Source organism: Monodon monoceros, unplaced genomic scaffold, assembly GCF_005190385.1.
Source record: "Monodon monoceros isolate NGI ecotype Baffin Bay Population unplaced genomic scaffold, NGI_Narwhal_1 Super_Scaffold_19, whole genome shotgun sequence".
Classification (NCBI taxonomy): Eukaryota; Metazoa; Chordata; class Mammalia; order Artiodactyla; family Monodontidae; genus Monodon; species Monodon monoceros.
The window spans coordinates 63,554,745-63,570,719 of NW_021703775.1; the positions used below are offsets into that span (position 1 = coordinate 63,554,745).

General features: G+C 50.0%; 1 protein-coding gene across 6 annotated transcripts in view; it reads left to right on the forward strand.

Annotated features, from left to right (window-relative positions):
• XDH (xanthine dehydrogenase) overlaps positions 1-15,975 on the forward strand; it is a 61,090-nt gene that overhangs the window by 5,811 nt on the left and 39,304 nt on the right. For 4 of the 6 annotated variants that reach the window (XR_003794940.1, XM_029232266.1, XM_029232270.1 and 1 more), the window contains exons 2-9: positions 691-748; positions 3,647-3,743; positions 5,053-5,161; positions 8,385-8,511; positions 9,465-9,526; positions 12,797-12,865; positions 13,181-13,270; positions 14,352-14,493. Coding sequence is in view for 5 of the 6 variants with exons in the window: in XM_029232266.1 (XP_029088099.1) it covers positions 691-748; positions 3,647-3,743; positions 5,053-5,161; positions 8,385-8,511; positions 9,465-9,526; positions 12,797-12,865; positions 13,181-13,270; positions 14,352-14,493 (754 nt within the window). In the remaining variant the exon portion in view is untranslated. Of the gene's footprint in view, positions 1-665; positions 749-3,646; positions 3,744-5,052; positions 5,162-8,384; positions 8,512-9,464; positions 9,527-12,796; positions 12,866-13,180; positions 13,271-14,351; positions 14,494-15,975 lie in introns of all 6 variants that reach the window. The other 2 variants (XM_029232268.1, XM_029232269.1) reach the window with 2 other exon arrangements.

Here is a 15,975-nt window from a genome sequence, read left to right on the forward strand (position 1 = left end):
TCTTATCACACATTCTCTCCCCTTAATCATCCCAATCACCCAGACCCTTTTAGGCTTGATGATGCATGAGGAGAAGTGAAACAGGTTTTCATAGATTTCCTTTGATGATTTGCATCTGAAACTAGCACCACAGCTCATGGACAAACTTTCTGCCTTATTGAACATTCTGTTTGTGGGCCTTTGGTTTGAGATTTCTCCTCCATTTCTAACCTGTGTTAGTGCTGTTGACTGTGATGACCCAACGCATACCACACTCTGTTATGAGCACAGGCCAGCAGACTGGTCGTCCACCGCCTGAGAGTCCACCCTCCAGGATGCAAAGTCAGAGGTCTGCATGCCACCGCTCCCAGCTGTCCCTGGCGTTCACAAATGTGCTCCAGCAGCTGGAAATGAAATGACTTGTTCAATTTGAAGGGAACTTTGCCTTGGTCAGCCCAGCACGGCCGGCGCTGTACCTAAGTGCTCTGTGGTGGGTCCAGAGCTGAGCACTAATGCAGAATTTTACAATTGCAGCATGTCCGCAGGTACACGATTTGGCTTGCAGCTAATATGCTTATCTTATAGAATTAAGAAAAACACCTTCGTTTTCATGATATATGTAGCACGTCTCCATTAACTCTACAAATTCTTGGGTGAGACGATGACTAAGTATACCTCTGATATAGTTTTCTTTGGTGTTTGCTTTTATAGGTGGTGGAGAAAAATGCAGATCCAGAAACAACCCTTTTGGCCTACCTGAGAAGAAAATGTATCCTGACTTTGGAGCAGGGGTGAGGGAGAGGGGGCACTTGGGGACTCGTTCTCTGGGCCTGACCCCATTTGCTAGTGACTGGTCTGGAGGCCGTGAAGTGCAGAGGAAAGAGCACTGGGTTAGGGCTCTGGACCCCTGTGTCTCAGTTGCAACTCTGCCACTTGGCAGCTGTGTGACCTTGGGAAGTCATTTGAGCCTGGTGGGTCTGAAATTCTCAGCTGCCGAGTAAGAACGTGGTTCTTGATGTTCTTCAAGTCTCCTGCATTTAAGGTTCTAGTAATGCCAAGGTTTTACCCTGGGCCTGTAAAACAAGCAGCTCCAAAAGACCCTCCTTAGCTCTGGCAAGCTTCATGGTCATTCCCCTCCCCCCACCCCCAGGAGGAGCAGAGCCTGCCTCAGCAGACCTTTGTTAATACATAAATGGGCTTCCCAGGCAGGGTTTCTAGCTCTGCGAAGGTGGAGAGAAAGTCAGGGGAAGGGGTATTTTTTGGGGAAAAGGATGCCTGAGGTGGGAATCGTGTAGAGGCACCATCCACTGTGGGAATGGCAGGCACTGGGAAGCATGGGGTGGGGGACTCCTGAGCAGGGTTGGGGTACTGCTGTGCTCCCAGAGTGGGGAGTGCTTCTGTAGGATCCCCCATCCCTTTTGTTCTTTCCTAGTAGGAAAGTATTCTGAGGCCCTGGAACAATACCAGCAGTAAAGCTAGAAGAGGAGCTAACATTAATGGGCACTGACTACATATGGGTGGAGTTCAAGGTGGTTTATGTAGGCTATCTCACTGATTCACAGCGATCCCTTTAACAGAGGAGGAAGCGAGGCTGGATGTGTTAAGGGACACACCTCCCCCTCGTGTGTTCTGGGCAAATGCTGGCAGACCTGGACTGAAGCTGGGAGCCATGCTCTGAACTTCCCACCCACACTGGAAACTCTCTAGGGGTCTGTTGTAGAATGATACTCATCCTGACCTCTGTCTATAAACCCTTGTGGCTCCCAGAGGCAGGGACGTCTGGTGGCTCCTTGCAGTGACATACTTTGGAACAACAAAGGATCGTTTCAGCACCCTCAGAAGCCAGCCTGGAATCCATGGCCTTGCCTCTGGTTCTTTCACCTCCTATCAGATAGTGGCTGGCTCTAGTGTACTTTGTCCTGGATTTTTGACCTTGTGGGGGCAGGTCTGGAGGTTCACAGCACATGGACCTGATGGTGTTTTTTGTAGACCTGGAGTCACTCAATGGGATCAGGGGACTGCACGGGACTCCATTTCCAGCCCATCTACCTGGGTGGTCTGGAAAGAGAGGCTCACTCTTAGAGATTGTTGACATCAATTTTAGATTTCTAGTACAGTTTTGAAGACCTGACAGCCTCAGAAATTCCTGATCATAGCAGTTGGCTGGTTTAAAGGCCAAATCTCTAATGAACTCCAAACCTGAAAGTTGGCATGTAAATATGAAGGCCTCGTGGCTTGCTGCTGCCTGTGTTGAGAGTTGATCTGTGGGAGTTCCAGGCAAGAGAGAAGACACTAGCCTTGACTTCTACCCTGGCTTCCAGAAGGATGCCCAGGCTAGCAGAAGACCTCTAGACTACTTTGGGCTGCTTCCATTCGTCCTCACGTGCCCCTAGAGTGGTCTAAACTGCTGATCTCATACGTCCAGACTAGTGAAGAGAATAACTCGAGATCTAGACATCCCTCCCCAGCTGTGCTTTAAAAGAAGCAGCAGCATGGTGGGGGAGGAGTCAGATGGCCGTGTTCCCTAACACTCAAGGTAACACAAGTGGCTGTCATCTTGCAGGGCGCACATTACATCTTGGGTCTCAGTCTTCCTCCCTTCGTTCCTTCGTTCCTTCATTCCTTCCTTCCTTTCCTTCTTTGTTTCTCTCTTTCCCTCTCTCTCTCTCTCTTTCTCTCTCTCTGTCTTCCTCCCTCCCTCCCTCCCTCCCTCCCTCTCTCTCTCTTTCTCTCTTTCTTTCTTTCACAAATTCCTGCCCTACCTGCTAACCACATTATTATGAAGATCAAACGGGTCCATGGGTATAGCTGCTTTCCAAGTAGAAGATGCTTTATCATTGTTAGTTATTAATTTTATCTTGAAATTAGGGAAGTGACCAGGGATAATAGCCTCAGGTCCTTCCATCTTCAATAGGAAGATAGATGGCCTGGAGGCCTGTGGGCCTGAGGGAAAAGCAGCGATGGAGCCTGTGTGTCCCCGGGAAAGAGGCCACCATAACTGCTGTTCTCCAGAATAGCCCTAATTAGTTAGGCACTTTTCAAGCACAAAGTATCAGAGATTTTGTTTCCCCCAATATATAAGAGGTGGCTCCAATGTTGGTTTCTGACCTCAAAAATATCTTCATTTTAATTTCCATTCACATATCCTATGGGATGGATATTCAGAAGCCCCTGGTCCAGCCTTAATTTTGGTCCCTGGACTTCATCAATCCAAAAGGTTTGGCGGGGGGATGAGGGAAGCCGAACTCAGCAAGTCCCATGCTGGCTTGAATGGCTTCCTTGCACGACCAGCTGGGGTGATGTGAGGGCTGGCCCACATACTCAGTCTTTGAGGTGCCTGACCACAGGGTTGGGGGACTGTTAAGACCACACCTAGAAGACCTTGATCCCAAGAAAATCTCCAGGATTAGAGACAGTGGAACTCCAGTCCCAGGGGTTGACACATGGGTGCTGGTGCCTTTCCTTTTCTGTACAATGGAATTGGCCTCATTCCCTGATCCCGTCTGAGTGGGAGGCCGTGTGGGTCTGCTGCCTCTCGGGTTGAGGGGCCTAAGCCTGTGTGTGGACGAATGGCTCTTCACTCGAAGCTCAGTCCAGGCATTTCCCAGCAGCCCAACAAAGACTTTTTTTTCTCTGAGTTCATATTCTTTAACCCTTGACCATCCAGTGGGGCTGAGAGGGACAAAACTGGGCTGCGGAGAAGGCGGCTGTGGGGCCTGCACGGTGATGCTTTCCAAGTATGATCGTCTCCAGGACAAGATCATGTATCCTTTGCCTGCTGGCTGATGGCCTTTGAGGACCGTGATGCAGGGGTCAGCTTTTGAGTGAGTGTACGTGTGCGCATATACATGTAAGCCCCTGTGTTTCTAAGTAGACTTTGGTCATGAAGAGGGACATTATAGAATGATGTCTTAGGAAGTATCTTCCTGGCTTATAAATATATATGGACAAGATTCTGAACTGCTGAAAAAAATCATCTTTTTAAGATTCAGACTTATATCACATCCCATGAAATCCTTCAGTAGGCCTCCATTGCCCCCAAATTAAAGTCCAATCTTTTTGTTCAACATGTGAGGTCCTGCAATTTTCCCCATCTTTCCTCTCCAGTTTTCTTTCTCTTCACGGGTCCAGCACTCTGTTCATGCAGAAACAATTGTGAACTACCAATGCTCCATGCCCATTCATTTCTTGGTCTTCGCAGAAGCTGTTTCCCGTCTTGAATGTCCTTTTCTCAAGGACTTCTCTACCTGGCTATCTCTTACTAGCACTTTAGGACTGGGCAAAATATCACCTCCTCTAGGAAGCCTTCCTTGACCTCCCAAGACTGGGTTAGGTGCCCCTTGTCTCTGCTGGTGCCATGGTGCCCTGTGCATAGCCCTCCTGAAACACTTACCGTAAAATATTTAAATTTCATCTTCACACTGGCTTCTGTTTTCCTGAGTTGAAGGCAAGCTATTAGAGGACAGAGATTCCATCTTATTCACCTTTATTTCCTCAGCCCTCGGCAGGGTGCCTGGCACTTGGTTGGCCTTCAGTAACTGATGTTGTCTGTATGAGTGAATGAGCGATGAATAAAGGGATAGATGTGGGGAAGCTATTTCTAAGGGGTTGGTGTCCCATGCCACCTGGGGATTTCCCCTCCCTCTCCCCACAGAGGAATGGGAGAAATGGAGGTGAGTGAAAGCAGAGAAGCAAAAGTGACAGGAGGTTCTGAAATTGAAGTGGCTAAGGACGGGCCCTGCAGAGAGAGGAGCACACTTTGGGCCTGGAAACTGCCAGAAGCTTCCTCTTGACTCAGCCTCCAGTGTCAGGCTAAGAGGCAGCTGAAAGTGACCCTGGCTCCCATGCTCCAGCTCAGAGGCCTAGGGTGCACCGATGTGTGACTCCACAGGATGCTGGAGGAGCTCGGGCGCAGAGTCTTGGGTAGAGAGGTGAGGACACCTGTAGAAAAGACAAGAACATAATATAGAGTGAGGAGAAGTGACACAGGCATCACAGATCTCCCAGACCCTGCACTCAGGTCTGCTCTGATGACCTGAGTGGTCGATGGAATGACCTTAATTTGGGTTCCAGTCACTTTTCTGCCAATGCCTGCCTGGCCCCCATTTGCTCCTTGCACCATGTTGCCGTGACAACTGTGGAAGGAATCGGAAGTACCAAGACGAGGCTGCATCCTGTGCAGGTAACCAGAGGCTCTGACCAGGGCTGCAGACTTGCTCTGGGTTGTTGGGCTGAGTGTCACTTCCCGGGCAAAGGTGGCATTCCGGCCCAGCCACCTCCCCAGATCCTCGTGGAGGTGAGGGGATGGCTGTGAGGCAGAAAGTGGAGGCACCCGAGCCTGGAGCTCCCTCCTGTGTCTGGGTGGATGGTGACATTGCATGCCCCGTGGGAACCAAGAGGTCAACTGGATCTGGCGGCTGGTAAGTCCAGCTGTGTCAGAGCTGGAGGGAGGAGGGGCAGGGGGACTTCCTCACCTTGTGCCCGAGCGTGCTTAGGAAGCCCCCTTGCCGTCTCAGATTGAAGATTCCAAATGCTCTGTGCCCCTTGATAAAAAAGCCCACCTACTCCCTGCTCCCTCCAGTGGTAATTTCATTGCACCTCTCACCTTTCACCCATGGATCATATAGACATGGGCTCATTAAAATGGAGGTTAGCAAGGGCTGAGTCAGAGAAGAGAGACATATGGGTGTCTGACCAGTGCTTTCTCCCTGATGGTACCAGGCACCTGAGGATGAAGCGAAATTGGGAACACTTTGGGGAAGAGTGGGCAGTAATCTGAGGGGTTTGAGGAGAGAGAAAGGATGCTCGTAGACAAGGTGGAATGGAGCCCATGTGGGAGCAGAGCACAGTGGGAAGGAAAAGCCACTGTTCCCGGTGCTTACGTTTAGGGAAACTGAGGCAGGAGGTCCTTAGGAGATTGCATCATGGAAGGTGCCTGAGCCAGGCCCTTTTCTTAATCTTCCCTTGACTGTGTCATTCAGATCCTGCCACCCTTGTGCCCCTTATGTGAGTCTGGAGTCAGGATCGCCGGTTATATAATTAGCAAACTAATTATACTATTATATATTATAATTATACTATACAAACTAATTATATATTAGCAAACTAAGTATAATTAGCAAACTAATTATACTCCCTGGAGGGAGCATCTTGGGCCAGTCATGTGGGGTCAGAGCGTGGTGGGGTGGTATTGCTTCACTGCCATGTCTTTGCTTCCTAGGCAGGAAAAGGGCAGATTACTAAACTTGTCCAACCTGCAGCAGATGTGAGAAGATTAATGAGGGCTTGTACTTTTCTTTGAAACATAGATGAAAGAAAGAAAGAACCGTTTAAACACAGGGATCATATCCATACAATGAGGTGAAAACCCTCTCTTTCCAATGGAATAGATCCTTATTCCTGACGTACTTCTTTTGGCTCCACATAAGCTGTAGATTCCACTTCCTCTTGTCCATTTATGTTTTTCTCTTGGCTTCTACGACACCACACTTCCCTCATTTTCCTCCTACCTCCATGCTTGCACCATGTACAGCTCTTCCTCGGCTTAGTGCCTAATTGCTGCAGCACCCTGGGCTCTGGCCTGGGCCCCATCTCTTCTCCGCCTTCACACTCTCCTGAGGTGAGTTTAATGCCATCTACATGTGAATGCATCATCTTTGTATCTTCAGTTTCGACCTCTCCTCAGAGACCAGACTCCTCTTTCCAGCTGCCTACTTAAATCGCTAGATGGATGTCTAACCTCAAGCTTAACAAAACCCTATTTTCCCCCCAACTTCTTTCTTCCCTGGTCTTCCTCCATTTGAGTCAGTGGCAAAAGCATCCACCCAATTGCTCAAGATAAAAATCTAGGAGTCACCTATGATTCTTTCTCTGATACACCACACCCAATCCATCCAGAAGTAGTAACTACTCTACCTCCAAACTTTACAATGAAATCTTCATTTTTTTCCTCTGTTTCCCTCATTAATGTTTGGTTCAAGTCACTATCCCCTCTTGCCTAGGCCACTTTAGTGTCCTGTTCCCCTGTTTCTTCTCTTGCCCCTACAGCTGTTTCCTGCCCAGCAGCTAGAGTGATTCTTTAAAAACACAAATTCGATCATATCAAGCCCTGCTGAAATTCCCCTTAAAGGCCTCTCATTATCACACCCAGAATAACAATCCGGATCCCTAACCCTGGCTTATGAAGAGCTGCATGGACTGGCTGCTGCCTATTCCCCCAGCTGACATCCCTTGTCCCAGGATTCCATCCACCCTGGCCTTTCAGCAGCTCTAGCGCATCAGACTTTTGCACTGTCTGTGCTCAGAGCCTTTGCACTTGCTGTTCCCTCTGCCTGGGATACACCCTTCCCTGCTCCAAATTACGTCTTTAAGTTCAACTGGAAGGTCACTTTTTCAGAGTGGCTTTTCTAACCACTCCAAATAGCCACTAGTCACTCTGGGTCATGTCCTCTTGTACTAATTGTCTACATAGCACTGACCTCCACCTCAAATTTTCTTCTTTGTTTTTGTCAGTATTTTCCCTACTAGGATATGAGCTTCATGAGAGCAGGAACCTCATCTCTCTTCTTCACTCTCTATCCCCAGTGCCTAGCATGGATAGTCATTCATTTAACAGATATTTACTGAGAAACTATTATGTACCAGGAGTGGTAGAGGCACTGGGGATACAACATTCTAGCAATTTTACTTAATGTAAGTTCCAAGAGAGATTCCCAGAGATTAAAAAGTAGTGTAGATGAGGAGAATCTCCTTGTAATAAAAATCTTGCAGGTTTGAATGAAAATTCTGTGACATTCAATGCTTTTAGTGAATTCTATATCACACATTTCCCAATTCTTAAGTCCCCACCCATTGGACTTCAAGGATTGCCTTCACATAAGCATACAGCAGCATTCTAATTTGGAATAAAATGCATTCATTTGGTTGATTTTGGATTGTGGGGTAGTGTAGTTAGAAGAACCTGACACAGCTCTTGCATTCACCATGTGTGATCTTGCATACATCTCTTAAATTTCTGAGCCTGCTTCCTCCTCTCTCTAGTGAAGGGAATGAAGGGTGAGAAGCCCCTCTGGCTTTAACAGTCGTTGTTCCTTGAGGGGGCTGTCCTATTTATAACTCCCATGGGTTGACTCCTTCCTCTATGCCAGGGATGATGTTAAGAGTTTTACGTGAATGACCTCACTGAATCCTCTAAGTGCTAGGATGGTCCTAAACATATAGACAAGGCTTAGTGAGGCTTGGTAACCTGGCCAAGGTCACAGCTGGGAAGTGGCGGCACTACGATTTGACTTCATGCGGTCTGCTGCCCTACACTGCCTGTCGACATGGGCTGGCTCCAGTTGAGTCATGAGGGAGCCTGGGAGGGGTTCTGCAACACAGGTGTCTACGTCATCTGCCCCTTTTAGGAGAGAATCGCCAAAAGCCACGGCTCCCAGTGTGGGTTCTGCACCCCCGGCATCGTCATGAGCATGTACACGCTGCTTCGGAACCAGCCCGAGCCCGCTGTTGAGGAGATCGAGGATGCCTTCCAGGGTATGGGCCTTGAGGCAGGGCCTGGGAGGTGGAGTGGCAAGTGGGGCTCTGAGGAGGGCAGGGCAGGGCCAGAGTGGATGCCAGGCGTGGAGTAGGAGTTCCAGGCACCGCCTTTTGAGGGCAAGGCTCAGGCCATCCCACCATGTTGGTTACGATTGACTGGAAGGGTGGTGCTTTCTTAATTGGAAGAACACTTGGGTGGTTTGGAGACCTTCTGGGGTCTCCTGCCTTAGTGTTCATCTTCCTGAGGTGTCTTCTGCTCTCACCCCGTGCTAGGACGGGGTAGCCATGAGTGGCCGGAGTGGGAGGAGATCGTCTGGGAAACCGCACAGAAGCTAATGACATGGCGTCTTCCCTTACTGCTTCCTCAGAGCAGGGTTCTGCAGGGCAAGGGCCACCTATGAGGAAGGAGGCCATGACTCTGAGCCTTGAGCAGGGACTGGCTTCCCACTTTGCCTTCTGTGAATGGGCCCAGATGGTTGGGCCTGGTATCTGTTCCTCTGAATTGAGTAGAGAAGGCTCCCCATTCATTCAATCCATTTTAATGCATCATTTATTCAGTCAGTTATATGAAGTCCTATCATATGTCAGGCACAATACAGGGTACAGGGGACACAGGGATGAAAGACACAGTCCCTCCTCTCAAGGAGGTTGTACTCTGAAGGGGAAGAGAGCTTATAATGTAGTTTGATAAGCTCACTGATAAAGCTATGACTAGGCACCATGAGAGGACTTAGGAGGAGCACCTGATTCAGTCTAGGCATTCTAGCAAGGCTTCCTGGAAGAAGTGGTAGATGTTTTGAAGTCAGGGATACAAGCAGGAGGAGGGTCATTCCAAGCAAAGAAAATAGAATATGTAAAGAGAGCATTTAACTGAGCTGGGAGCAAAGCCACAAACCCCTTAGCTGCTCCGGGGCCTGCGCTGACACTGCAGCTTTTTCCTTGGCCCACAGGAAACGTGTGCCGTTGTACAGGCTACAGACCCATCCTCCAGGGCTTCCGGACCTTCGCCAAGGTGAGTTGGGGCCCTGGGACAGCAACGGCCCTGCTCCTGAAGCAGCAACACTCAGGAATCACAGCTGGGAGGGACGCCATGGGCCTCTGGGTTACAGAGAAAAATGATCATGTGGCCAGCTGGCGGGTCCTTCTGCCGCAGGTACCTGGCAGGGGCGTTGGGCTGTGCCGTTCTTATTCCGGGGGTTGGAGGGAGGTGGTGGTTCTCATCAATAGCACGGAGACTTTTCTTCCAGGGAAGGCCTGGAGAACTGGTTACTGGAAGAGACATGCTGCCTAAGAGCTAATTTCCTCCAGGGCATTCGGGCTTGGCATCCTTCCTTGGTGACTGGCATGCTCAGCCCATGGCACAGGTGCTGAACGTGGCATTTAATAACAACCCAGCCTGACTCAGCACTCGAGTCCCTCCTTCTTTCCTGTCCCCGCTGCTTTCTGCAGCTGGCACTCTGCTGGGCTTATGAAACTGCTAATTAGATCTTCAGACAGTGTGTGAACCCCCGTAGTGTTCATATTCCTCTGCGTGAGAAACCACAGCTGGGGTGCATGAGCATTGATTACATAAATGCAGACACACACCTGTCGTCTGGCAAGGAGGACGGAGGGCTAGCTTCTCCTTTCTTGGCTTAATCTCCCCAGATTTTACCTGATTTCCCAGCTGGGTCAAGTTGATCCTGACTCCAATCAAACTGTCTCGTCTCAGTTTGATTCTGGGTTAAGGGGAGAGTCACAGACTCCTGTACCTTTCACTGACTTTTAGAGTTGGTACAGTACACAAAGGAGTATTGTGTCCAAATAGCCCAAAAGGGTGGAGATGGAGGTGGAGCCTCTACGGATGGAAAATGCCACATCCTGGTGAATGCTGTTGATGATGAGGAACCGGGAGGTACGGATTTAAATGAAAATGACTGAAAGCTTAGATTCAGAATCTGCAGACCTGGGTTCAGATCCCATTTCATCCCTTAACTGATGCATGATATTGGGCAAATTTCCTTGTTTCTAAAACGGGGATTGTAATAATACCTACCTTACAGTGCTTGTGGAAAAGACTTCTTGTAAAGCTCTTAGGACAATGCCTGGCACATCTTACATTTTCAGTAAATGGCAACATAAATTATGATGCTGGTACATTTTTTCCATTACCCATATTTGATCTTCATGTATTGCTTAGGCTTCCCTGAGAACCAGGGATTGTTAATCTTGTGCATGTACTTATTTCATAGGAGGCTCCTCAGAGAAATACAATCTGACCACCTCTCCTAGTTTCTCCAGAGAGAAGGGCTTTTGAGTGTAGCTGACAATTATACTCCTTCTGTGGGTCAGAGTTTTATCATCATTTACACAGTTCCTGAGTCTCTTGTGACACCATGGGAGGAGGTGAGCTGCACCCCCTTCACTCCAGCTGCCTGGCAGTGTAGAGCAGAGTAGACCTGGGTCCTCCAAGCAGGCAAAATGACTGGCTCACAGAATGTGCTCAGAAGCTCATGCATGTTACTCCTTGGAGGCCCCCAAGGCCTTTATTCAGAGCCTTTTAATTGCTACCTTACACACAGTTCTAAAAAGCTCATCTATCTAGTTTTCATGGCCATAGCACACACCGGAAGAGGGTGAGAAGAGCATGCTATAGCGAGGCAGCCTGTTCACAGCAGGAAATGACAACATTCACCTAGCAGCAAGGAAGGAAATGGGGGAACCATAAAAATAAGCCCAGTAGTTTTAGCCTACTGAGAAAAGTGGAAATCTCTCTGGGGAAAAACCCTAGCCTTATCTAACCGCAGTACGCCTTGAGGGCAGTGACACATTATTGTACGTTATAGTAATTTATGTCATAAACACATCAATGAATTATCAAGGAAAAAGATCTAAGTAAGAAAGTGCTGACACTTTCATTATCTGAATAATCCACTTTTGCGAAATACATCCTTCCCCACAAGGACCAGGTGAGGGAGGCTGTTGTCTTACTGTACGCAGGGCCTGGTAATTTTCCACATCACTCCTCCAAAAAGAGAGATGCGAAGAGGCCCTCTCCGTTCTGTCCAGATTCAGAGGGGAAGGGCAAGGTGGTGGTGTGGCGGTATAAAATAGACCGAGCCGCTCTGAGATCCAGTGGCAAAGCAGTGAATGCAAGAGGGGTCTGCACGCAGGGCAGCACGTGCAGGGGGGTTGAGGCAAGTCTGACAGTGCTTGCACGTTCTCAGAGGCTACACCTTCGGCCTCCTTGGCCCTCTGAGAACTTCCTCGGGGACACTGGTGGGTGGTGACTCACCCTTTGGGAAATGTCGGCATGAGTGGTGTCTTCCATGATTCACGTAAGGAAGGGCTACTCCCAGCCTGCTCCCCCAGGAATGGCTGCCCTGGAAATGTGTCTAGGTCTATGCCTGGGAGTTCCCCCACTTCTGCCTCTTAGCACAACTCCACGATTCTGTAGTGTCTTCTGGGGCTCTGAGCTGAGACTCCTGCCTCCTTGGGCTAGATGAGTCAGGTGAACACACCCTTCCCCACGTTCAGTGCATTGGTTTTGGGAGGTAGCAATCTGGGCTCTATTCTGTGCTCCGCCATTGGCACCCCAAGAGGTCCTGAGCAAGTCCTTTCCCCATAGGTGATGAGTCATCAGACCTGTACATATCCTCCAGAACAGGCCTGCAGTGAGGAATAAAGAGTGAGCTTTCTGGCGAGAAGTGCCTGAGAAGGCGTGGGAAGGCCATCAGGCACACTGGCTGGGCACACCGCTGGTCCTGAACGTCTTTGGCAGCAGCCCCCCAAAGACTCCAGCCTGGGAGGCGCCCAGCCCATTCCCATAGAACTTGATGGTTTAGAAGTAGAGGCATGAGGGGCTTCCCTAGTGGTCCAGTGGTTAAGACTCTGTGCTTCCCCTGCAGGGGACACAGGTTCGATCCCTGGTCGGGGAACGAAGGCCTCCTCAGGAAGCAGTACTGAAGAGGAATGTGGGCACAAAGAGATGATTTGATAAAATAGGACTAGCTTTTATGGAGAAATTTTCTCATAATTAAATATCCCTGCTGCTTCCAGGAGGAGAGGTCCTGTTTGTTTATTCTCAAGTTATTTAATCTACGTTAATGAAGTGAAAGTAGTTAAAGCAGAGGCCTTTCCTCTGTGCAGAGGCAAGTGGGATGGGGTGGGGTATCTGCTGTTCCTTTTGATGCTGGAATAGGTATCATACCCAGATCTCATTTGATAGTAATCATCTAGGTTCTTTAGCTTCTGTGAAAACTCTTTGCAAATATCTTTGCGTGAATGTTGGTCATCTCTCTAGGATGGTGGATGCTGTGGAGGAAATGGGAACAGCCCAAACTGCTGCATGAACCAGAAGAAAGACCACAAGGTAAGTGGATCCTTTTCAGCCTGGAAGCCTGAGGGCCAACCTCAGATCAAAGGAGCCAGTGGGCTCTCTCCACACTCTGGGCAGTGGTGGCTGGAAGAGGAAACGGTTACACCCCAGCCACGAGGGTGGTGAATGCGTATATTAGCCCTGGATCCTCTGTCAAGACCTCCTTGTCCCTTCTTCCCAGGAGATACCAGCTCCTCCACCAGCCTGCTGGGGTCTGTGGATGAGCTCGCTTGGACAGAGGGCTAGGCCAGCCCTATGGGGCATTTTAAAGGAGGGGACAGTGTATCACTCATCTGTCCCCTTTTCCAGCAGGTCACTCTCTCGCCATCTTTATTCAACCCAGAGGAATTCATGCCCCTGGATCCCACCCAGGAACCCATCTTTCCCCCAGAGTTGCTGGTAGGTGATGCCCCATGAGCCCCTGGAGACCTGTTGGGCCCCACTCGTACCCACTGGGGCCTTTGTGTCCTCCTTGTCCTGTAGGTTTCAGCCTGAATTTCCCTTCCTTTCTCTGACACCCAAACGTCAAGTCCCTGTGCCACATACTCCCACAGGGACCCACACTTCTCTCCTTCTCACACGTGTCACTCTGAGGGAGTGGATCCCTTTGGCACACTGTGTACAGTAACAGGAGCTCCAGAAGTATTTGGTGACCTCCTGGCTAAATCTCATGTATAAGCCCTCAAGCAGTCCATTCTTCTTTCTGTTAGCAGTCCATTTATATACGAAACAAACAAACAAAGAGAGCTGTGTTCAAAGGACACAATCCATGGCCTGCAGCCATGTCTTAAGGACACCTCTCATGCCTACTTTCTCACCTTGATGATTCTGCTCCTTCACTCCAACATCATGACCAAAATAATAATAATAATAATAATAATCAAGCCACTCTCAAGGTTTCTCAAGTGCAGATTTCTCAGGGGGTGGTGAGCTCATGAAGGCTGCTTTATGAATTCAACAGGCCAGAAAGAACGGCTTTGCAGCAGACCGCCAGCATATCTTTCTCTGTGAAACCTTGAAAAACCATCAGTTTGATTTGGGAGTTTTGTCTCTCAGCCCCACATCACCCCTCATGCTCTAGAGCCAACCTTCCATTGCATTCCCTTCTGATCCGCCTCCCGTACCTCCTGGAGACAGTGTGGGACAGTTCAAGTGACCTTGCGGCAGTGACCTTCAGCAGGTCCCATAACCTTGATCCTCAGCTTCCTCCTTCACCTGTAAAAGATGAGACTAACAGTGCCTCCTTCACTGAGATCTTCTGAAGACTGAGTGACATAATGTCTATAAAAGAGCTGCAACGTAATTCCTGCCTCGATACATGGTGTCCTCCCTCCCTTCTCCCCTGACATGCATTTTCCGTCTGAATTCAGTACTAAACAAATCCATAGTAGAGTTGATCCCCTTGCAAACTTAAAGCAATGGCCCTGGGAATGGCAGTGGGGAGGAAGAGGCAGCACGGTAAGAAAACTTCATTTTCCAGAGGCTGAAAGACATTCCGCAGAAGCAGCTGCGTTTTGAAGGGGAGCGTGTGACCTGGATCCAGGCCTCGGCCCTGAACGAGCTGCTGGACCTCAAAGCGCAGCACCCTGAGGCCAAGCTGGTGGTGGGGAACACGGAGATTGGTAAGGGCGCGGGGTGGCCCTGGGCCAATCTGCCCAGTTCAGCCCCTGTGGCTGTGTGTCCTCCGTGTGTCCTCTTTTGCCCTCACTTCCCCATTTCATATGTGGAGTAATAACACCTCCTCTAAGGGTTGTCCTGAGTACTAACTGAACTCCTTGCTGACTGTTCTCCGTAAGCACTGACAGGGAGCCTGCTCTGCGCTGGGTACTCTGGGAGAGCCAGGGGTACCCAGATCACCTGGACCAGACCCCTTCCCTTCAGTGTCTCCCAGTCTAAAGGCGGAGGGAGCAACGTAGCTTACGTGTCTGGGCCGGTGCTTGACGGACACTAGGGGTTCCATAAAGGTCACTCTCTTGCCCTCCCTTTTCTGGGGGTGATGTGGTAAGGCTAGGGAGAGGAGATGTCCAAGTGTGACTGTGCTGTGTTGCCCATGACTGTGGCCACCTGCCGTGTGGTGCCACCGCCTGGGACATGAGGCCCGCAGTACTGAACAGGTCAAGGAGACACCAGATGTGCAGCTCTCAGGCTTGGTCCTTGAAGACACAGGAGCAGAGGTGCCCAGGTCCCTGCTCGTCTCCATCCATTTATAAACCTGGCCTGGCCCGTTTCCACTTGGCTGGACCCAAGCGCAGTGGGGATCCAAGGAGAGGATGGTGGCACAGCCGAGGTGTGCCTCAGAGGAACCCTGGTTTGGGGGAACTTGACATGCTTTTAAGCAGCCAAGTCCAGCTTGTGGGGGACTCCTGGCTCTGGCTCTGGAGGGACCCCCCGAGCCCTGGGTTCTTGTTGGTTCTTCAGCCACAGAGAGGAGGGCCTGGCTCAGGCCTGTGCTGGTGAAGTGCTGAGCTGGGCCACCCTTGTGAGCACAGGTGCTGTACAGAGTCCCCTGCTGCAGTAATGTGACACATCAGGATGGCAGGGTGGCCTGTGAGACGTGCCTCAGGTGATATGACCACCATGGCTGGCCTGTGTAGCCATGACCCAAGGGCCCAGGGTCCCATGAGTTAAGGTGGAGAATGACTGGCTGGAAGAATATTTGGCGTCCTTGGGTATATGACATGTTCCTCGCCACAAGTCACACAATGTCCTGGGCTCAGTTAGATTCTAAGAGAAAGGCATTCACAAAGATATTATAAGCTCCAAGTTAGAAATAATTGCTTAAGACCATGCCACAGCTCTACCTCCTCCCTCACACGCACTCCGCACAGTGTAACCACCTACCGCCATGACGTCGGGGGAGGTGGGTCATGGAGAACCACAGCTCTACCTCCCTCCCTCCCACACACTCCGCACAGTGTAACCACCTACCGCCATGACGTCGGGGGAAGTGGGTCATAGAGAACCCCTTATCAAAATGAGCCACTTAGTGCCTCCATCTGCATTCTTTGCCCTACAAGCTGATATTCAAACAGGCCAGACTCCTCAAAGCCTGCGCCTCCCTTCAGAGACCCTCAACAGCACCGGAAAGGGGCGGGAGGGGGGGT